The sequence below is a fragment of the Bos indicus x Bos taurus genome, chromosome 13 (genome assembly GCF_003369695.1).
Source record: "Bos indicus x Bos taurus breed Angus x Brahman F1 hybrid chromosome 13, Bos_hybrid_MaternalHap_v2.0, whole genome shotgun sequence".
In the NCBI taxonomy this organism is placed as follows: Eukaryota; Metazoa; Chordata; class Mammalia; order Artiodactyla; family Bovidae; genus Bos; species Bos indicus x Bos taurus.
The window spans coordinates 29,093,982-29,115,527 of record NC_040088.1 but is presented as its reverse complement, the minus strand read 5'-3'; the positions used below and the strand labels follow the sequence as shown (position 1 = coordinate 29,115,527).

Here is a 21,546-nt window from a genome sequence, read left to right as displayed (position 1 = left end):
GCATGGCAGGCAGTGGGGTAGATGGCCCCTGCTTCGTGGGACCACACCTGGACAGCAGTGGGGGGAGAGATGTTAGTTCCAACATACCTGAAACGGCAGCATTGGCCAGAGATGCGGAGGGGCCCAGGGCACAGCAAGAGTGTGTCCTGGGCAGCGAGGTCTTCCTGCAGGAGAGGATGTGAGCTGGAGTCCATGGCGAGCACAGTAAGGCCTTCCCTACACGGAAAGGCTGGGAGGGCCTTGGTGCCCCTGTCCCCAAAAGCAAACCCCTTGCTGTGCTCAGGGATCCCATCTGGACTGCTGTGGGGGGCGGGGGGCAGGCTGGTAGTGTCCCTGGCACTCACCCAGTTGGTCCCACCTCCTCGCCTCAGGAGGTGAGTGACTTCCTGACCTCAACCTCTCCTGGCAGCCGTCCTGGTAGTATGAGCATGGCCTGGGCTGTGTGCACAAGGAACCAGCGGCTGGCCTGGGTCCTCTGGACAGACAGCCATCCTCGAGTATGGCCACATGGAGGCCCTGCACAGCACCCTGCAGACCCTGCTGGTGGTGAGCATGGGGGAGGGAAGGCGGGGGGAGGGGTGCACCGTGGCCTCCACCAGGGCAGGAAGCCCCTCCTGACCCCATCCCTGCTGAGAGGTTAAGGAACCACACCACCACCCCCTCCTCTGTGGCCTGGGCTACCTGCTCTGTGAAGTGGTCTCAGAACCAACTCTGACCCCAGGGTCAGTGTGAGGATAACCCAAGGAGACAGAACCTGAAGCTTCTGAGGATGCTGTGGGGCCAGGCGGGCATGTGGGACCCTCCACGAGGGGCATTGAGACCAAGGCTCCTGCAGCCCTCTCCCTGCCCCATAGGCAGCGTGGCAGGCGAGGAGCCTGAGAGCATCCCAATGGCCTCCTCCAAGTCAGAGACTCTGTTTCCATGCCTGATGGTTGGTCCTGGAGCCAGGAGTAGCAGGGGAGCCCTAGCCTGGCCTGCACACTGGCTGCTTTTCTCCTCCTGCAGTGTTGAGAGTAGAAGTGTAGATTCTCCAAATAAAAATACATAATGCCCAGTTAAAGTTGAATTTTAGATAAACAGCAAGTTTTAGTGTAAGTGTGTTCCATGCTATGTTTGGGACATACTTACACTACAAACAGTTTTACTGTGTATCTGAAAATCAAAGGTAATTGAGCATGGGGTATTTTGTCTGCAGCCCCAGGGAAGCGATTTGATGGGAAGGGCCGGGAGCGGGCTGGGCCAGTACCAGGCAACCTGGGCTGACTCCAGGGCTCGAGGCAGGACAGGTGTGGCCCCCAGAGGTTGCTAATCAGACCTGGTGGCTCCTGACTCCCTGGTGCACACAATGGGTCAACAGTAGAGGGTCTGGGTGGATGCTGGGTTTACAACATGTATGCTCTGCACCAGCAGGTGACATTGAAAACTGAATTCCAAGTCTAGGGCCTTCCCTGGCAGAGAAAACAGGACAGTTTGGGTGCCTTGTGAGCGTCTGGGGCTCCCTCTCCTCCTGCTGTCACAGGACCTGCAGGGAATTAACCTTTGGGACACCTGGGTGCTGCCCCAAGGACACGGAGTTGCCCCTCCGTCAGGGGCTGAGACCCTCTCCCCCCACCACCGTCCCTCACTGAGGCAAAAAGAGAGCCCTGGTGACCCCAAAACTGTGGGAACCCGGGTGCACCCCTCGAAAAGGGAGAGAACCACTTGACAAGGATACACTTGGATAAGGATATAGTTTTCAGAGCTTCTGAAGTCACATACATAAACTGTGAACAGGAAACAGGAGGGAAGCTGGAAGAGAAGGAAGGAAGATTCTCCCAGGCATTTCTGATTGCACATGACAGCGGAGACGGAGCCTCCTCACTTTTATCCTTCATCCCTGGGGATGGGGTTTCTTTTTTAACATTCTTTTTAAAATAATTTTATTTATTTTGTTTTTGGCTGTGCTGGGTCTTCGTTGCAGTGCACAGGCTTCTCATCACCGTGGCTTCTTTGTTGCAGACCACAGGCTCTAGTGTGCATGGGCTTCTGTAGTTGTGGTTTCCCGGCTCTAGAGCACAGGCTCAATAGTTGTGGTGAACGGGTTTACTTGCTCCGTGGCATGTGGGATCTTCCCAGACCAGGAATCAGGCTCATGTCTCCTGCATTGGCAGGCGAATTCTTTACCACTGAGTCACCAGGGAAGCCTCATTTATAAAATTTAATTTTATATTGAAGTATAGCCTGGAGAATCCCATGGACAGAGGAGCCTGGTGGGTTACAGTCCATAGTGTCGCAAAGGGTCAGACATGGCTGAAATGAGTTAGCATTCACACACATAGCTGGTGTACATATACAATGTTGCATTGGTTTACAGCGTACAGCAAAATGGTTCAGTTATACACATAGATATGTCCTTTCTTTTCCAGATTATTTTCCTGAGTATGTTGTTACACAATGTTGAGTAGTTCCCTGTGCTGTGTAGTAGGTCTTCAGTGAAAAATACCTCTAAATACCACTTAGTGCTCTGCTGTTTGCTCTTGAGGACCCGGGAGACACAGACCCTTGACTGCACAGTCGGGGCTGGGGAGCGAGGATGGCAGGTCCAAGAGCCCCATGGAGGAGCTGGGCAGGATCCCAAGGTGGGACAGAAGGGGCATTGGGAGGGCAGAGGTGTGGCAGACAAGGTGGCCTCCCCCTGCGCCCCGCCTGCCCGCCATGGAGGAGCAGGGCTGCAGTGACGAGGTTTTCAGCACCTTGGCCAGCTCTCTGGTGAGGCTGTTGGGAATGGCAGCTAGGTTTGCCTTTCCATGGCAAGCAGATAGACACAGCAGAAGCCCCTGACCTGCTGTCTGGGAGGATGGGCTTCTGAGCCCTTCAAGCTCCAGCTCCTCCTTCAAGGCACACGGGGCATCGAGGAAAGCTGTTGGGCTATACTGCATGAAGAGAATAAGACACAAAGGTTAAGCAACCCCCTGAGGTCTCACCACTGATGATGAAAGGCAGCCTCTCCTTCCTGTGGCCTTTGCTCCTGAAGCTGTACTGCTGGCCGCCTTCAGGTCTCCCCCCCACCCCCCGCTGTGGTTGCCCCACAAACAGACTCCACCACCCTCTCTGAAACCTCCTTTCTGCTTGTTCCCCTGATCAGTCAAGGTCCCAGCAAGACAAAGATGATACACTCAGCTGAGATTAATTTCTGGGGGCTGGTGAAGGGGGTGTTCCAAGGGCAGGTACCATGTCAGGGACCCCATGGGATAGCCTCCTCCTCTGGGGCTCATGGCTGACCTGCCGCAGCCCTGGCCTGAAGGGATGGAGAGGAGTTGTGCAGATGGAGAAGGGGCTGGGGGATACAAGCCATGCTTCTCCCCTCCCCCTCCCTCCAGTTTCCTGCTGGACCCCCCAGGGGCCACCCCAAGCTAGAGGGCGGGGGTGGACATTGTCCATAGCACGCAGGATGGGGAACGTGGAGGGAGCCTCTGTGGGAAGATTGGGGCACCTCAGAACCTCACTCTGTGCTGTGTCTTCTGGGTTGAGACCACTGCTTGCTGTGGGGGTGACCAAAGATGATGATGATGCCCCGGAAACGTAGGGCTGACCTCCAGGGCAGGGAGCAGCCTGGGCCACCTCTCAGATCCCTAGCTTCTGTAGAAGAAGCTTCTCCTGGTATTCTGCGAGCGCACGGGGCTGTGGACCTTCCACAGGACCCTGTAGCCTCAAGATGCATTTTGTTGCCTGCTCCTCAGGTGGCGCTAGTGGTAAAGAAGAACCTTCCTGCCAGTGTGGGAGACATAAGATACGTGGGTTCAATCCCTGGGTTGGGAAGATCTCCTGGAGGAGGGCATGACAACCCACTCCAGTGTTCTTGCCTGGAGAATCCCACGGACAGAGGAACCTGGAGGGCTACAGTCTACAGGGTCGCAAAGAGTTGGACACGACTGAGGTGACTTAGCATGCACACACGCCAGGCTGCCCTGTGTATCGTCTGTCAGCCCTGGCTGAGGATCAGAGCTGGGCCCCCTCATTCTCATCAGAAAGGATGCAGTAAATGCCAGGCATGGGGGAACTCCTCCCCTCTCCACCCCATGCTTACCATTGCCCAGGCTCGGGTGCCACTGGCCTTGTCCCATCTTAGTTGGAGCCCTGTCTCCTGTGGTGGCCCTGGTGCCTGGTGGTCTGTGGGGGTTGAACGCAGGTCTGCCCTCTTTGCCCTGAAGTCTGAGCATCCTTTGAGGAACCCAGCTGATGAACTTGTGTCCCGCCAAGCCCTCACCACCTGCAGGGCAGCAGCCTGCCCCACCCACTCTGCCCAGAATTGCCTGCTGCACCAAGTCCTCAGTCTGTCTCCCCTGTGCTGTTGTGCGGACTGTGAACTTGGCTGACTTGAAGCTTCTCTACTGCGGCTTTCCAGGGGGAAGAAATCCAGTAGTTGTCTGCTTACAGTGAGAGGCCCCAGGGAGGATGGCCTGGCTATAACAGGGAGTCAACCCAGGGGACATCCTGGCTGTGGCCATGTGCCTCCCAAGTCATCTCCCTGCATCTTACTCCTCATTCAAGCAGGGGCTTGATCACTTTCCTGACTCACTCATCCACTGACCACCCTCGCCCCTCTCAGCCCTCACCCACAGGGATGCATGTGCCGGCTCCGCTAGGGAATGGACACCATCTGGAACTCCAGAGCTGAGGAGAGCTGAGGAGGCTGGCATATCACCCTGCTTGTTCCGAGTTACAGACCGCATGGAGGAGGAGGCCAGTGGGCAGTGGCCACATGGTTAGGATGCACTGAGGTCCATGCCCCACGAAGATGTGAATACATCTCCCAGGGCTTCAGTCTGAGGGACCTCCCCATGTCTTTCAGCTCATGGGCTTCATCTGTGCCTACCATGTGGTCAGTGTGATCACCAAGGAGGAGGACAGCTGCAAGTGTGTGACCACTAGCCTCCTGCAGAATCCCATTACTGACCTGCTGGCCCCGCCAGGCAGTGGAGGAGGAGAAGAGAGGCTGCAGACTGGCCACAGAGGCCTGAGATCTGGCCTCTTAAAAGAGTCCCCAAGCCCTGGAGGTTCTGGCCTACGCAGAGATGGGGAGGTCTGGGGTTGTGGGCACCAGGGGTCAGCACACCCCAAGTTCCCCTGGTCTGAGGGTTTCTGTGCTGCAGGGCTGGCCCTGCAATCCCTACAGTTGTTGCAGGCAGAAGGCTGAGCCCTGACCAGCAGAGGAAAAGCCCTCTCACTCCCCCTTGCAGAGGGCAGCTGGCCCCACTTCAGGCCCTAGTGCTGGGGGGACACATTTGAGGAGTGCAGGCACATCCCCCATCTGAGAATGCTCTCGACTTTCCTCTGATTTGCATCATGAACACTCAGGTGTTCTTGCCGACCTGACCACCCCAGGCTCTGACGGGTTCTCACAAGGATAAGAGGGGCTGGGTGTACCCAGGGGGCCCAGGGCTCCTATGGGCAGAAACTTCTCTGGATCTGAAGCACAATTCAGAGCCTCTGTCCCTAGAGGTCAGGAGGGAGTGGCTGTGAAGTTTGCGGGCCGAGTGTCCTCAGAAACCAGATTCGCTCAGGGACCAGCCTCCAGGTACCCTGCCCCTTGGTGTTGGGTGGCCCAAAACAATCGCTCAGCCCACAGCCAACTGGGAGGAAACAGAAGGAGCTTCCTGTATTGGTTACAGTAAAATATTTTCAGTCAGGCGACAGCCCTGGGGTTCAGCTTGGCCCAGCAGGCCCTGGCCGCCCACACTCCGTGCAGTCAGAGCTTTGAGGCACCAGGACTAGGGGAGCCCAGCAGGGCAAGGGGCAACCCCCTGCTGAGAGGCCAGTGTCCTGTGAAACCCTTCGCCAAGTGGGAACCCCACCCTCCAGTCTGGGCCGCTCCTGCTGCGGTGTCATCACCTGAGTGTTTGCACTCGGGAACTTCTCTGCTCTGCCATCCTGTCCATCATTTGGGTTGTTTATTTGGGTCTTGGTTTCTTTCAGTTGATTTCATTGGTGGATTTGACCCATTTCCTCTCTACCATGTCAATGAAAAGTCTTCCAACCTCTAGTGCGAGCAGGCATCCTGTAAGGACAGCTGCAGAGACTGCCCACTGGCCTGGCCACCCCAGAGCGCACAGCCACCAGGCTCCTCTCCTGGGGGAGACCTCACTAGGCATCTGTCTGTCTGTCCATCCATCATCCATCTGTTTGTCCATCCCCCACTTTCCTGAGATCTGCTCCGAGTTGACTTTGGGCTGAGTGCAGGGCACAGAGGCTGAGGGGACACTGAGAGGCCTCCACCCAGGAGAATGACCTGCTGACTTTCCTGGGTCTCCCTGTGGCAGGAAATTTATGTATTTGGCTGTGTTGGGTCTGAGTTGCGGCACTAAGGGTCTTCATTTCCTCATGCAGGATGTTCCATGTGCGGGCTCAGCAGTTGCGGTGCACAGCTTAATTGCTCCATGGCACGTGGGATATTAGTTCTCCCACCAGGGATTGAACCCACGTCCCCTATGTTGCAAGGTGGATTGTTAACCACTGGACCACCGGGGAAGTCTCCTGTGGCAGGAAATATGTGTGTTTGCTCCCTTTGAAGGATCAGACTTCTTCCCTCTTGTAAAGCGATGTCCGCAGCCCTGCAGCCCCCAGGCCTCTAGTGGGGGTGCCTGTACTATGGGCCTCCCTCCTCTGAAACGGCCTTTGCCACAGGCCTTGTCCCACATGGAATCCTGAAAGTGGGGTCAGAAGAGGCGGTTGATAGTCCTCCTGGTAAAGCTGTACTTCCTCTATCCCCACCAGGCCCATGGAGAAAAGCTTCCCCTTCAGGGCCACACGTGCAACCATCCCCTAGGGACCCTGACCCTCTTGGCAGCCCCCAGCCCTTCTACCCTGTAAGTAAGGCCCCATGTCAGCCAAGGGCCATCAGAGTTAGCAGGCGTTTAGCTCCCATCATGGGGTAGAGACCTAGTTCAGGCCCTCAGGCCAGGGCAGGGTGTATGGAAGTCGATGACCCAGGGCACACAGCCTGGGAGAGCTGGCCGGGCTGGACAGGCTTCTGGGGTTTCCCTCCAGCCGTGGAGCTGGGGTGGCCAGGAGAACCCAGGGTGAGCCTCTAACCTCACTCCCAGCCCTGTGGCTCAAACCTGAATGAGGTGTCTGTAGCCAAAGTCAGCTCTGCAGGGACAAGGCCCCCAGCTGCCTGCACGAGGAGCCCTGTCCAGTCCAGGGCGGGCCTGGCTGAAGTCCAGCCCCTCCCCACCCCACCCAAGGCCAGGACACCCTCCCCTTCTTGGGTTTTGTCCACATGGCAGCACCTTTCTTCCTCATCTCTGACCTTGCCCATCCCTCACCTCACTCCCACAGGCCCCCACAAGTGAAGAGCAGCCACCCCGCCCCGGGACCTCCAGCCTGTGACCTGTCGTGGATGACAGGAGACTCCCGGCTGCGGACCCTCCCACCCCCACGGCCCTGCAGGTGCCCCAGGGTCTAGAAGCTGTACATGAACCAGGGCAGCAAGGCCAATGCCAGGCCGGGGATGGCTGCAACCTCTGAAGAGTTTGTTGCTTCCTTTTTCTAAAGAAAACAACAAAAAAAAGACATGAGAGAAAACCTCATTGCTGGCCTCAGTAGCACTGAGTCTCATTCCATCCACGGCATGCCTGGAGTGGCTGTTCAAGGAAACCCCTCCCTCAGGTGCCCTCCCCAGGGCAGCCAGACCCCCAAAGGCTGCACATACCCATGCTGGGGGGAGGGGCTGGCCAAGGGGACCGCAAGACAGGGCAAGTGTGACCCCAGCACGAGGGTCAGTGTGAGCAATAGTGACCCCACTGAGCTCTGTGGGAGTTAGGGTTAGGGCCACAGGTGCTGCGGCTGGTGGGACCCCCGAGGTGGGGGCTGGGCTTGCCCAGGAGCCCACAGGGCAGGGGCTTCCTGGTGACAAGTGGAGGACACTGTCCAAGCCCCCAGGGTGCAATCGTCCTAGTACGTCCCAAGGTGCCCACCAGTGGAGGAGAGAGGAACCTGTCTCCAGATCACCAGCCCTGCCGGACTTGGTGGACAATTGCGGTTTCAGAAGCAGCCCAGGCCAGTCCATTCTAAAAGTCCTAAAACATTGAAAAGATAGCACGAGAAACGGGGAGGGGAAAGGGGAGGGTAAGGGGAGGGAGGAATGGCCTGGAATGGACCTGACCGGCTGTGCTGCCCTGCTGGTGAGGCGAGGCGAGAGGGGGCAGGGTGGAGGGGAGGGGGCTGGGTGAAGGGGAGGGCGCTGGCGGTTCTGGAACAGAGGCTGCTGGGCACTGTCCAGGGAAAACCCATGCTTTATTTTGACTCTTCTGAAGCATCCATGCTTGGGTAAAACAGCCCCCACCTCCCCATGCCAAGCCGCCCGCAGCTCCATCTTCCACACAGAACTGGTCAGTGGTGGACCCCAGCTCAGGGCCTCAGCTCACAGGTCCTGGTGGGGAGAAGGGCCGAGTCCACAGCTCAAGGTGCTTCTCCATGCAGCTGGGGTCTCTCAGCCCCCAGGGAGTTCCCTTGCCTGCCACTTCTCCCCCACCGGAAGATTCTTGGAGAGATCTTGGGGCTCAGTGGCCTTTGGGAACCCTGGAGGGTCACGGCTCCTGCCCCCAGTGAACATCGGAGTGTCATGGACCCCTCCCCCACCCGCTGTGCATTTCTATCAGGCCTCAGCTCCCAGCTTGAGATCCTCATCGGGTTCTTGTGCTCAGGAAGACCCCAGCCCTTCCTCCTGACAAGGGCATCCTGCTTTTCTCCATGTGCCTCCAAGGCAGTCCTCCTCTTGGCCTGGCTGCCACCCTGCATGTCCAGCTGGACAGGAGGCTTTATCCCCTTGACCACTAGGAAAACCAAGGCAGAGAGGAGCCCAAGCAGAGTGGTCATGGCTCCCCCGGGGTGGTGTGTTGAGAAGGACTCAAAGCAAGTCTCTGAGCATCAGGGGAAGGGATGGGGTTGACCTGCGATGTCTGCTGGGGCCAGGGATTGGGGAAAGAGGTGCTGCCTCCTGCCACCCCCATCCCCGCAGGCGACTGCAAGTCAGGACCACAGGAGCTGCACGCTCACCTGGCCTAGGACAGGAAGGTACGCACACAGCTGCGGATGGGGGCCCTGCAGATGGGGCACTGCTGCAGGCTGGGCGCGCACTCGGCACAGGCCAGGTGGCCGCAGGGCACGAAGACGACGCCCACTGTGCGGTCCAGGCATACCCTGCATGTCCGCTCCTCCCGAAGGCGCCGCAGCTGCTCCTCTGCGTCCTGCGCTCCTCCCGGTTCTCCCCTGGGGGGACCTGTGACACCGTGCCCACACCTTGACCTCTGCCCTCTGTACTGGCTGAGGGGCAAGGCAGGCCAAACAGGGAGTGCCCACCCCCACCGTGGAATGCAGGATGGCCAGCACCACCCAACCCCAGATGGCTCTCACCCTCAGCTGACTCCAGGGCACTCTCCACCTGAGCCTCTATTCTGGGTGTGAGCAGCTCAGGCCCTGGGGGGACAGGAGCTGTGGGCAGTTAGAACAGACGTGAGGTTCCTGGGGGACCTGAGGCTCGGCCCCCAGCCGGGCCCACAGGCAGGGTCTAGCCCCAGCTCCCCCGCCCGCAGCGCACCAGTGTCCCAAAGTCCACTTTCCACCAGGACTCTGCCCGCCCAGCCCCTTGTGCAGTGGTGATGGACGCTGTGTGCCCGGCACCATGGGGGCAGCAGGGGCATCTGTGCCCAGAGTAAATAAGGAAGGAGACGTAGGCCGTGCCCAGAGACAGGAACATACCTCTGGCCCCCACCACCCGGCCCCCGTCCTCTTCCTGGAGCAGGTCGGCTACCAGCTGCGACGTGGACATGCCAGTCGGCGCCACCTGGTGGTACTTGCGCTGCAGCAGCCCTTGCACTTGGCCCGGCCTGAAGCCCATGCGAAGCACGGCCTGGACTGCTGGGCACTGGCTCCATGCCGGCCACTCCTGGCCGCCCCCCACATCTGCAAGGCAGAACGAGGGGTGCTGGGCCAAGGGCAGGCAGGGGCTGTGGCCTCAGGGTCCCAGCAGAGGCAGCGGCCGGCCACTGTGGCCCGTCAGCAGGGCCACGTCGTCAATACAAGGGGCCCTGGCGCCATGGCGGCCACTGCCTCTGTGTCCAGAGCTGTGTTCCCAGGGCCTTTGTCAGAGGTGCCACGCACAGGGAAGACGCAAACCTGGTCACCGAAGCTGACTAAGAGCCGGGTACTGCTCCCAGGGTGGCACACAGACTCTTGTTTGATCCCAAGTGAGGTTGGCACCAGGCCCACTTCACAGCTCAGGGCACTGAGGCTCAGGTAGCACAGTATGGACCCAAGCCTGGAGCCCCTCAGACCCTGGGCACCGACAGAGCAGAGGGCCGGACTCTGTGTGATGGGGGCAGCGATCAGTCAGCTCTAAGGCATGGTTGGCTGATAGCAGCCTTTCCCGCTATGCCCCTCTGCCAGTCTCAGGACTGGCCATGCCCACGGCAGCCAGTTCAGGGGTAGCAGGGTCTTCCCCAGAGCCCTGGATACACGCGCAGTGCCTGTGTGAAGCCCCCCAGTGAAGCAAGCCCAAGCAGCACACCCGCAGGCCCGGCCAAGCAACCTTCCCTCTCCTGCTGTCCTTCAGGGAGTGCACCCAGTGGAGCCGCCATGGTGTGGGCCAGAGGTGCCAAGGGAGCCAGCACAAGCCACGCATCCCCGCTCACCTGAGAGGGTGGCAGGACCCACATCTTCTGGTTCCTCCGACCTGTCCTGGAAGGAGTCAGAGAACCCCTGTGCCCCGAGCAGGAGGAGGAGCAGGGGTGGGGCAGGCCCCTCACCACCACCCCCTGAAGCCCTAAGGGCAGGACGTACTCACCCAGGAGCCCGGTGGGCAGCAACAGGACTCCTGAACCCTGCAGACAAAGTCCCTTCCTTTTGTCCGGAGCAGGAATTCACACCTGAGGAAAGCGGGTTCAGAGGCCCCATGACAGCCTAAAGGCTTGGGCTGTCAGAGGACCCCACCCTGTCCAGGTTGAGCCCAGGGACCCCCGCTTACCCCGGGTGGTGGGCTTGCTGGGAAGCTGTTTTGGAGACAGAGTCTTGAACATCAAGGGAGACATAGAAGTGCTGTCCCCAGAGAGTCCCCCCATCATGGTTCCCTGAGACACCCTGGGACTAGGGAGGGGAGGCGGTACCTGGGGAACCACCTGGCATGCTCGGTCCAGGGGTCGTCGCCTCGCTCCCAGCTCTGCAGACCCCCGTAGCAGAAGAAGCACCTCACCTTGTCCTGCTGGCCTGGGGTGGGGCCGAGACACTGGTCTTGACCACACTGGGACCCTTGTATGGCCAGGAGTTTCCCCCCTGGGCTGGGGTCAGGGCTCCCAGGTGCCTTTCCTTCTAGGGTAGGGCTCTCGGGGGTTATTTGTGAGCCTTGGGGGCTCCCACTGACCTTGGCCATCACTTTGCCTGGCATTCTCCTTGGAATTCACGTGCACTCCGTTTCTCAAAGGTGGGATGGGGTGGGTACCATGCTTGGGGCACTTGCCAGGATGCAGGTGCGTGTTGGGGAAGGGAAAGTAGGGAGAGCCCTGGTGCCCTCACCCTGCACCTCTGCCCCAGGTGCCCCCTCTTAGGATGGATTCCCAGTGATGGAAAGAAGGGGGGCTGTATGCTTCCAGGCTTGGTTTTAGTGGCTCACAACTCCCTAAACGGGAACAGGGACCTCATCTCTCTACCCCTGTGGCCGTCACCCCTGCCTTACCCCCTACAATCAACAGATTTGGAGCAGAGACCTCAGATTGGGGGCTGCTACAGGCATCCCACACCACCAGCCCTCTAAGAGCTCTCTCTAGACCCCGGGGCCAGCGGATACCCCACACCTCCCGTTCCTCCTCTTGGCACCTCTGACACCAACACTGTCCCCCCAGCACAGGTCTAACTGCTCCATGCTGTTCTGGTGTCTCCCCAGGCCTGAAGCACAACAGAGACTGCAGGGCAGGGAGCAGGTGTAGAAGGGCTGTGGGGCCCCCCGGGACTCACCGGTGTGGAAGAAGCCGGCAGCAGCCAGCAGCTCCGGCGGCACCACGGCACTCAGCGGCCAGTCGTAGAAGGAGGCCAGCCGCAGCTCCTCTGAGCCCATCCCGGGGAAGGCGGGCCTCGGGGCCAGGGCAGCACCATCTTCCTCCTCCTCCTCTGCCAGGGGGCGCAGCTGGCCCAGGATCTGCCCATCCATGTGGTCCCGGCCTCCCCAGGACAGGGCGCTGTCAGTGCCCTGGCCCTGGGGGTTGCACAGAGAGTGGGGTCCATGTTGCCCCCGAGTGGGACGGCTGCCAGCTGCCCAGTGGCTTGGCTCTGGGCCATAGCACCAGCACTTGGTCCTGTCCTCAAGCCCCATAACGAAGACAGCAGCCCCGACGAGTTCTGACGAGTGATGGCCCTGGGCGGTCAGTTCGGGAATGTGCTCAGCCAGCCCTCCCCAGTCTCCTGACCCCTGTGTCTTGCTGGGGGACAGCAGTGGCCTTTACTCCAACAGTAGGGCAGTCACAGTCCTGCCCCCCGATACCCTGGGTGGGGGAGCAGCCAGGGGCCGCTGGGGCCCGCCACTTTCTGGAAGGGGCCAGCGTGGCAGCCCGTGTCACATGCTCGCTGCAGCGGGATTGTGTCACGGGGCCCCTGGCGGGGGCCTCAGCAGCAAGGCCACCACAGTGGGGGCAGCGGCTCTCACTATCCTCTGCAGGGCAGGGTGGGGTCTCTGCACAAAGGGAGGGACTAGAGCAGAGGGACCCCTCCCAAGGCAGCAGAGGGCTGGTTCTGGCTCTGGGACCTTAGTGGGGGAGGGGCAGGGGTGGGTTATGCTCCCTGTTATGCTCGGGTTATGCTTCTGGTTCCTGGGCTGGGAGCCAGGGGGCCTCTGAAAGCAGAAGGTTCCAGATAACAGTCAGTGCTGCCTGGGGAGGGGAGGGCAGCACCCACTACAGGGACATGGGGCAGCCACGGACCCAGGGGCGCCTAGTGAAGGGCTGGGCCTGGGTTCTGGAGTGAATTACCTGGATGTTCTCAGAACCCTGGAGCCCAAAGGGGCCCAGGCCATCCCTGTGCCTGGTCCAGCTGGGCAGGAGGCCCTCAGCAGGCCATGCAGTGGCTCCTGCCCTCAAGCCTTGAAGGTTCTGTCTCCTCCCTCAGCCTTAGCCTCCGAGGGATCCGGAGGGGGAGCCACACACAGTAAGGTCAGTCTTCCCATTTGAACTGCATCCCTGAGGCACTGTGGCCCAGCCACCAGGGTCCACAAGTCCAGCTCCCTGTACCTCCAGTCATCCGGGGTGACCAAACCACCCCTCTCTGAGCCTGGCCCCCCTGTCTGCCCCCTCCCTGCTAGTTGTGTGCCCAGCTAGCCCAGGGAGCCCCAGCTCCTGGTCTGGGGGCCCCGGGTGGCTCCAGGCTCAAGTAAAAGCCATTGGCCACATGGGGGTCCCCCTTCTCTGGATGAGCTGCCCTCAATCCTGGTCAGAGCCCAGGCTCAAGGGCCCCAGTGTCCCCAAACCCACCAGTGAGGGAAGATGGGGAGGACTGTAACCCCAGTGGGCAGAGCAGGGTCTCAAGGACAGAAAGGCTTCAGGGTGGAAGGGACAAAGACCAGATAGAGTGTGGGCCCTGCCTCCCACAGCCCCCTCCCCGGAGCACAAACCTCCTCCCTGCTCCTTGCTGCTGCTACTGCTGCTGCTAAGTCGCTTCAGTCGTGTCTGACTCTGTGCGACCCCATAGACGGCAGCCCACCAGGCTCCCCCGTCCCTGGGATTCTCCAGGCAAGAACAGTGGAGTGGGTTGCCATTTCCTTCTCCAATGCATGAAAGTGAAAAGTGAAAGTGAAGTCGCTCAGTCGTGTCCGACTCTTCTCGACCCCATGGACTGCAGCCTCAGGCTCCTCTGTCCATGGGATTTTCCAGGCAAGAGTGCTGGAGTGGGGTGCAAAGGGGAACAGGCTCTGTGGGACCCTGATAAGGGTGGGGGAGGAGCAGCTCACCGGCCTCCATGCCGGACTGGCAGGGTGGGCCAGGCACAGTGAGGGTCACAAAGAGGGTAGATGGAGGGGTGTTCTCACCAAGGCCTGCAGCCCCGCCATGTCCCCCGAGCAACCCTCAAACCACCACCACCCCACTGGGCATGGAGCCGCATGAACCCAGCACAGACCAAGGAGCCCAGAGCCTGGGTCTGCATCCTATTCCTGCGAGGGGGTACTGCAGTCTCACCCTCAAGGGGACCCCATAGGCATCCTGGCTGCACCAGCCACTCAGCCCCATGTGGCCAGGGTCCCATGGAGTCCTGGGAATCCTCTCCTAGCAGCAGCCTGAGCCACCTGGCTCCCTGCAGCTGCCCAGCGGCTTGGCTCTGGGCTCCAGGTTTAGCTGCAGGAAACCCTAGTGAAGTATGTAGCCAGGTGCTTGTACCCATCCCAGGCTCCTGGGCCTGGGCTGCCCATCCTGGTTGGTGGACCATGGGATGAGGGGTGAGCAGGCAACTGGAAAAGGTGGGTTGAGTCTCCCAGGACACATGGGCCCCAACTGGGACCTCCCAGCGAAATGCCTCAGGATCCTGGTCCTCGCCCTCTCTACTCCAGTTCCCCAGCCTGTGTGGAAACATCGGTACCTCTAGTCACTCTAGCAAAACTCAGGAGTGCCACATTGGGACAGCCCTCTGCCCTGCCCACCCCCACCCTTTGGTGGATGGGGAGGAGGACCAGGGTTCCCAGGTGCTGGCTCTCCAATCACTCCTATCTCAGCAGGGAAATCACAGCCCCCAGGCTTGCTCTGAACCCTCTGGAGGTGGGGACTGGCCAGTCCGAGAACCCTCTGAGATGGACTGGCAGCAGGGGCAGCGACCCCCCAGAGGCATGTCTACAGTCTGTTCCCTCGGATCCTTAAGTTTGGGGGCTGGGAGAGGAGAAACAAGCTCCCATACTTCTGAAAATTCCAAACATGCATTCTCCAGGTGCCACCCACCCCATGGTGGGCTCTCCCCAGGAAGGGGGGGCTGCAGTACCTGAGCTGAGGGACCCCCCCCCGTGATACTGTACACACACCAGGAAGCAGGTATTTCTGTGAGTACACCTAAGTGTGGGGCCGCACAGACGAGGGGCTGAGAGGGTCACCAGCAGAGCCGTGGGCGTCTCAGAGGAGGACCAGCCTTGGCCTCTTTGTTTGTTTGCATCCATGGTTGAAATTCTCAATACAAGGAGTTATTCAAGTCTTATTTATTCGATTAAATAGAAATAAATCAGGAGCTAAAAATAACAATCATACCCTTGTTCCAGAAATTTCGAAAATACTGAAAGCATGAAGAAAATAGAAGTCACCATCTAAACCAGCTCTGGCACCACCAGGGCTGGTTTCCAGAACCGACCTTATTTGACAGCTGCTTGGGCCAGAGTTGCCTGGAGGCCCGCATGTTTCTTTGCAACTCTCTAGGAATTTACAATTATTTCAAAAGAAGCAATAGAAAAAAGCTGTCAGCTTCCCCTCCACTGGGAGGGTTCTGCTGTTACTGTTTTGCTACTTTCTTTCAGACATGCTCTGTGTCTTTGCCCCTTTTCCTCACTTAATGCTGTATACCAGCTTTTTTTTTTTTAATGGGCACATACTGAGGGTTTTTTTTGTTTTTGTTTTTTTTTATGGGGGCAGCTTCCCTGGTGGATCAGGTGGTAAAGAATCTGCCTGCAACGCAGAAGACCTAGGTTTGATCCCTGGGTTGGGAAAAATCCCTGGAGAAGGGAATGGCTACCTACTCCAGTAGTCTTGCCTGGAGAATCCCATGGACAGAGGAGCCTGGTAGGCTACAGTCCATGGGGTCACAAAGAGTTGGACATGACTGAGCAGCTAACACTTTCACTTTCACTGGGGTGTTTTTGGTTTTGGCTTCTTTTTTTCTTTTTGTATGTCAGTTTTTAAACATGAACAAGTATTGGCTGATGCCTCAGATGGCTCCCCTGACAGTCTTGGCGGCGGGGGCGGGGTGGGGGAGCATTTCACTTCTTTACAGTGAAATCTCCCCAAGGAGCATGATGCCAGAAAGGAGAGGATGGGTAGGTCATCCCAACCTGTTTAGAGACAGGAGCCCAGAGATGATCTAATACCCCATACAATTTGCTCCCAGAGTCAGACCACACCCCTACTCTCCTCAAAAGATTCAGAACCAGCTGGGGTTGGAGAGGAATACGCCCAATTTAGGGTTCCCCCCAGCTTGATGGGGCCTGGCCTGGGAAGGCCAGGCAAGAATGGTGGCAACCGGACCAGCATCATCAAAGCATTTGTCTCCCCGAGAGCCACACGCCCATCTGAGAAAACTTACATGGAAAAGTCCATTCAGCTATTCGAACGTGCTCTGGCTTTCCTTCGAGACGGCGGAGACCAGGGTCCCGTGAGTGGTGAGTAGACCTACTGGACTTATTCCCCTGGAATAAGGCTTCCGAGACCCAGACGTGAGTCAGCACCAAGCAGGGGAGGGTGCTCATCAAGCTCGGTCAGGTCCACGCCTCGGGCCCCACTCCAGGCTCCTGAGTTTCCAAGAGACAGTGCTGGGATGCAGGGCCTGCTGACTCGGCTAGGGGCACCACAGACTCCTCTGGGAAAGGGGAGTGGAGGCCCATCTCTGCACCCCACCCCACCTCTCTCCTGGCTGAGAAAAGAACCATGAATTCCTGACTCGAGGGTCTGGGAACCTGGCTGGCCCAGGCACCACCTGACCTGTGGCCACAGAGCCAGAACTCCAGGTGACCACAGGGTACCAGGCAAGTATGGCAGAGCAGATGTGGGCTGGAGGCCTGGGCAGGGGCCCCTACCTTCCCCACCCAACCTGTGGTCACAGAGCCAGAACTCCATGTGACCACAGGGCACCAGACAGCACAACAGAGAAGGCATGGGCTGGGGGCCTGGGGCTGGGACCCCTACCTTCCCCACCTACACTTAGCCTCAGAGCCTCTGTAGACAGACCCCACATGGCAGGGCATGCCCCACCTGGGACCCGACTCCTTGTGGAGGACAGGGTGGGGGTAGAGGGGAGGGCAGAAGGAGGGGGAGGAAGAGGGTGGAGGACGGCTTTTTAAACTCACCTTTAGGAAAGGGTGCTGTGCACTAACCCACCTAACACCTGAGGCTGGGGTGGAGCCCCCCAGGGCAGACCCTGAACCAAGACTGGGATGGAAGAGCTTTATTTGGGGGTCATTGCAGAAAGCAGCCAGAGGGGGTGGGCAAGTCACAGATGTTGGATGTGCTTCTGCGGGGTCCTGGCCCCGGCACCCCTGCTCAGGGGTCCTGGAGCTTGTGTAACCGCAGCAGCCGCCGGGCCAGGCTGGGTGACTCCAGGCCTGCGGCGAGAGTCGCCGGCAGGCCCGCAATCCGCCAGCAGGGGGCGCTCGAGGAAAGCGAGCGCCAGGGCCGCCAGCCTAGTTCCGCGCATCTCCCCGCTGGCTGAGGTGGGCCCCGCCCGCGAGCGGCTGTCTGGACCACAGCTTCGAGGCTCCCTAGGCGCCCCAGTCCGCATCGCCTGGGCTTGTGGAATCAGACGGTTTCCTGGGCGCGCGCGGCCCCAGGCCTGGGCAAGACGACCGGCTTGTCTCTGAAGAGGACCCAGCACAGCTGAGCCTGACTCGTTCCTGCCCCTTCCCCAAGCCCGGGTGACCCTGAACCTGAGCTCGGAGGCCCAGCGCTGGGTAGGGGCGGGGAGGGCGTGGACTGAGGCGCCGCCCAGGGGAGGGAAAGGCGGGAAGGCGGAGTCCGGAACGTCCAGTGAGTGACCACCGACAGCTCCTGTGCTCACAGCTCAGCCGCCAGAGAGGATCTCATGTCAGGGGGCCCAACCGCTATACTGGGCTGGCGATGGGACCAGGTGAGGTGCCCACCCTCAAACACAAGGAGGGCGGGGGGGGGGCGGGGGACTCCCCAGAATTTTAGCAGGATGTGCCGCTAGACAGAAGTGGGTGATGAGACGTCTGGAGAGCTGTGCAGAGGGCCTTCTTTGGCCCAGGACAATTGCTGCAGGCTGTGGGCGTCCTTTCTCACACAGGAGGGCTGTCTGTCCAGCGCAATTCTCCTCCCCTGCCCCTAGGACCCCTCCCGGTGCCAGTCCCTTCCCCCGGGCTGGCCCCTCACTCCTGGCCCAGCTGCCTGCCCTCCCCAGGCGCCCAGCCCACCCACAGCCCTTGATGTGTCTTGCTAGGTTTTGTTACACCAGCCCTCGGCTTCTCCTGGTGCTGCCCTTCCCCTCGTTTTGTGGCCACACTACTCCCGTGGTCCCTGATCTCCGTGGACCTCTAGCAGAGAGTCCTCGTGGTATCCTGGGGCCTCAAGCATTTGGCCCACACTGAGATGAGCTGGCGCTTGGTGGTTAAAGCTCTGTGGTCACCATCTTGACAGTCTTAATACTTCTGTCTTTGAATGTATGCTTTGTAAAGTGCCATCTGATTGATGCTTTTGAACTGTAGTGCTGGAGAAAACTCGAGAGTCCCGTGAAAGGCAAGGAAATCAAACTAGTCAAATGAAATCAACCCTGAATACTCTTTGGAAGGACAGATGCTGAAGCTGAAGCTCCAATCTTTTGGACACCTGGTGCAAAGAGCTGGTTCATTGGAGAAATCCTAACGCTGGGAAAGATTAAAGGCAAAAAGAGAAGAGGGCAACAGAGGATGAGATGGTTGGATGGCATCACCGGTTCAATGGACATCAACTTGTGCAAGCTCTAGAAGATGGTGAAGGATGGGGAAGCCTGGCGTGCTGCAGTCCATGGGATCCTGAAGAGTCAGACACAACTTAGCAATTGAAAAATAGCAAAGTGCCATCCACTGGGACACAGGGGCACATGGCAGGGACTTGGGGTCTCCCAACAGCCCTTCCTCTAGGACCAATTCTTGGCTGCCCACTCCCCTGTCCCCCCACCAGTGACCATCACTTCCCCTTGCCTCTGGGGCGGGGTCTGATGGGGTGAACACAGAGGGACACTGATTAACAGGGATGGGCCCCAGGTATCTATCAGGGTATGTGTCCCCTCTGTGAGCCCCCTGACATTAAACAGCAGATAATAAATAATAAACACCACTGTGGGTCACAGAGAGATGGCAGAGGGAAGGGAAAGCTCTTCTGGCTTTTGAAACAAGGGCCCAAGTTTCGCCCAGCACTATGGCAGCCCCACAGGACTGGGAACTTGCCTGCATCACCTCACTGCCAAGGCTGATGCCTCCTGAGTTGGAACAACACTGCACAGCAACATATTCCCTGCTGTTATATCAATCACCCCATAGGGTGAGTCCTGCTCTCACACCTGAGAGACGTCCGGGCCCCATACCACCTGGTACTGTCTCTGGGGACAGATGATGGTTTGCTGCTGAGGCCCTTGATCACATGGAGCTCAGATATCACCCAGAGGAAGAGCCCAGGGTTGCCGCCAGCCGGCCATGGACTAGCTGCATGGCCTGGGCAAGCTTTAGTTTCTGGGAGGCTTAGTGGCTCCAGGAAGCCAGAACCGCTTCTATCTCACTCATTTGTTCTCTATCTGTTAGACTGTGCATCTCTCCTATGCCGAGCTGTCTTCCCAGCACTCAGCAGTGGACAGGGGCATGACCCAGACTGTGGGAGCTCCTCTTCCAGTGGGTGGGCAGCCAGTTCTGTGCCCTGGCTCCCAGTCCTGGCTGGTGAGTGTCTGCCTGTCCTGAGTCCATTCAGGGACAGACCCCAGGCAGTCACCCCTCCTGGCTCCATCTCAGCTCTGGTCCAAGGTGCTCTGTTCACCCCCATCTCTCTCTCCTCGGGGTCATGGGGCAGCATCTCTGCTCTTGAGCCTTCCCCTCAATGAACAGTCAACCAATCAGCACTTTGCAGGCTGTGAGGCATCCCCCACGATGGGGTGGGGTGGCAAGGAGGAAAGACTGCTTCTATCCCCAGAGCCCCACAAATGCAGGGCACATAGTCGTGCTCAGTTAACACTCAGGGAATTAGTGACCCATTGAGACATTTGAAGAGAGGCAGTTTCAAAGATGTTCTGTAAATCACAGGAGGCCCGTCAAGTTTCCTCTGGAGCCAGGAGCAGGAAGAGCAGGTTTAGGAGGTATGCAGCAGCCCCAGAGAAAGTACCGAGGAGGAGGTTTCTGGAAGGAGGCCATGAGTCCCAGGTTTAGGTGAGAAGGGGACCGGGGAGTTGCTGATGCCAGCACAGGCACCTCCATCACCCCTCTAGTGAACGGGTATCTTTGTTTGCAGGCCCCAGGAGGCCAGCTGTTGGGTGAGTTCTGTCCAACCCCAGTGGGGCTGTTTGCTGCAGCAAACAGGGCCTATACCCTTAAGGCCTCACCCCCAGTTGGGGGAAGGTCTACCTGCAGGTGAATCCACAGGCCTCTTCTGGGGGTGACCTGCCAGTTCTAATACCATGCAGGTGGCCAATGTGTGTGCCCTTTGACCCAGTGACCCTGCCTGCAGGAGCCTCCTAGGTGTCCCTGCACAGGTGTGCATGTGCATCAGGGTCAGCGAGGCTAGAGAGGCCTGCCTCCCACCTTGTTCCTTTGAACACACAGAGAAGGTGTGTTTGTTTTTGGCAGTGTCATATGTCTTGTGGGATCTTAGTTCCCCCCATCAGGGATAGAAACCGGGGCTACAGCAGTGAAAGAACTGAGTCCTAACCGCTGGACTGCTGAGGAAGTTCTAGGTGAGGTTTTTAACCATGGGCTTATGTGCCTTTGAAATAAATAGAAAATCAAACCTTTTAAAATCATTTGTAGAAACATTTAGACAATCCCATCCCAGTCAGGTATGGCAGGGAGGGGGTGCCTGGGGGGGCCCAGTATATGGTGGGTTCTCTCTGCTGGACCTCCTGGCAGGAAACCTGAGTCACGTGCCTGCGTGGACGTGGCTCCTCCCTGAAGCTGAAGGGTGACCAGGGGTCAGGTGGGGGAGGGCAGGAGCAGAGTGTTCTGGGCAGTGGGGAGAGCTGGCTGGTCCCAGCACAGATCCTGGGGTCAGGCCACCCTCTCTCCAGAGTTCCCGGTCTGCTCCTAAGCCTGAGCTGGTCACCACCACTTAAGGCCCCCACATCCCCTCCCTGTGCCAGGAGCTGGGATAGTTTCTCCCACTGTGTTCATAGCCTGACCAGGAACAGGAAGCCCAGCTCCAGACTCTGTGACTCCATCCTTCCTGTGTCCACTGGTTTGCCAGAAGAAAAGGCTTCCCCTCAGGGCTGGTCTAGGGGGCCTCAGCCCCTATGCTGGGCCCACAGAATCTCTACATTGGGCCTCTGGTGACCCTCTGCTCCCTGCTCTGGGCGATCCTCACGCTATCCCACCCCCCAACATCAGTGAGGACCATTGCCAGATTTTCCAGCTGGCTGGGTGGCAGTCTGGGGTAGGTCCAGGCGTGGCTCTCAGATCCTGCCTGCCTCTTCCCTGGCCAGCAGGCTGGTGTGGCTGCACCACCTGAGGCCTGTAGTTTCAGGAGCCAATCCTTCCATAGCTCAGCCCCTGTTGAGCACCTCAAATGTTTCAGTTGACATCATTTGTGATCCCTGTCCTGGCTGAACAGTGAACCCCCAGACTCCTGTCCATTGGGTACCTGTGAGTATGGCATTATT

At 58.8% G+C, this 21,546-nt stretch overlaps 1 protein-coding gene across 1 annotated transcript; it reads right to left on the bottom strand.

Moving 5' to 3' along the window:
* Positions 1-8,289: 8,289 nt before the first annotated feature.
* Positions 8,290-12,533, bottom strand: BIRC7 (baculoviral IAP repeat containing 7). Its single transcript, XM_027558111.1, has 9 exons — positions 11,986-12,533; positions 11,142-11,241; positions 10,823-10,904; positions 10,601-10,716; positions 10,423-10,505; positions 9,739-9,942; positions 9,394-9,471; positions 9,037-9,259; positions 8,290-8,410 (listed from the first exon to the last, which is right to left on the bottom strand). Exons 1-8 carry the CDS (start codon positions 12,338-12,340, stop codon positions 9,042-9,044), a joined length of 1,236 nt encoding a protein of 411 aa, XP_027413912.1. The 5' UTR covers positions 12,341-12,533; the 3' UTR covers positions 8,290-8,410; positions 9,037-9,041.
* Positions 12,534-21,546: the final 9,013 nt, after the last annotated feature.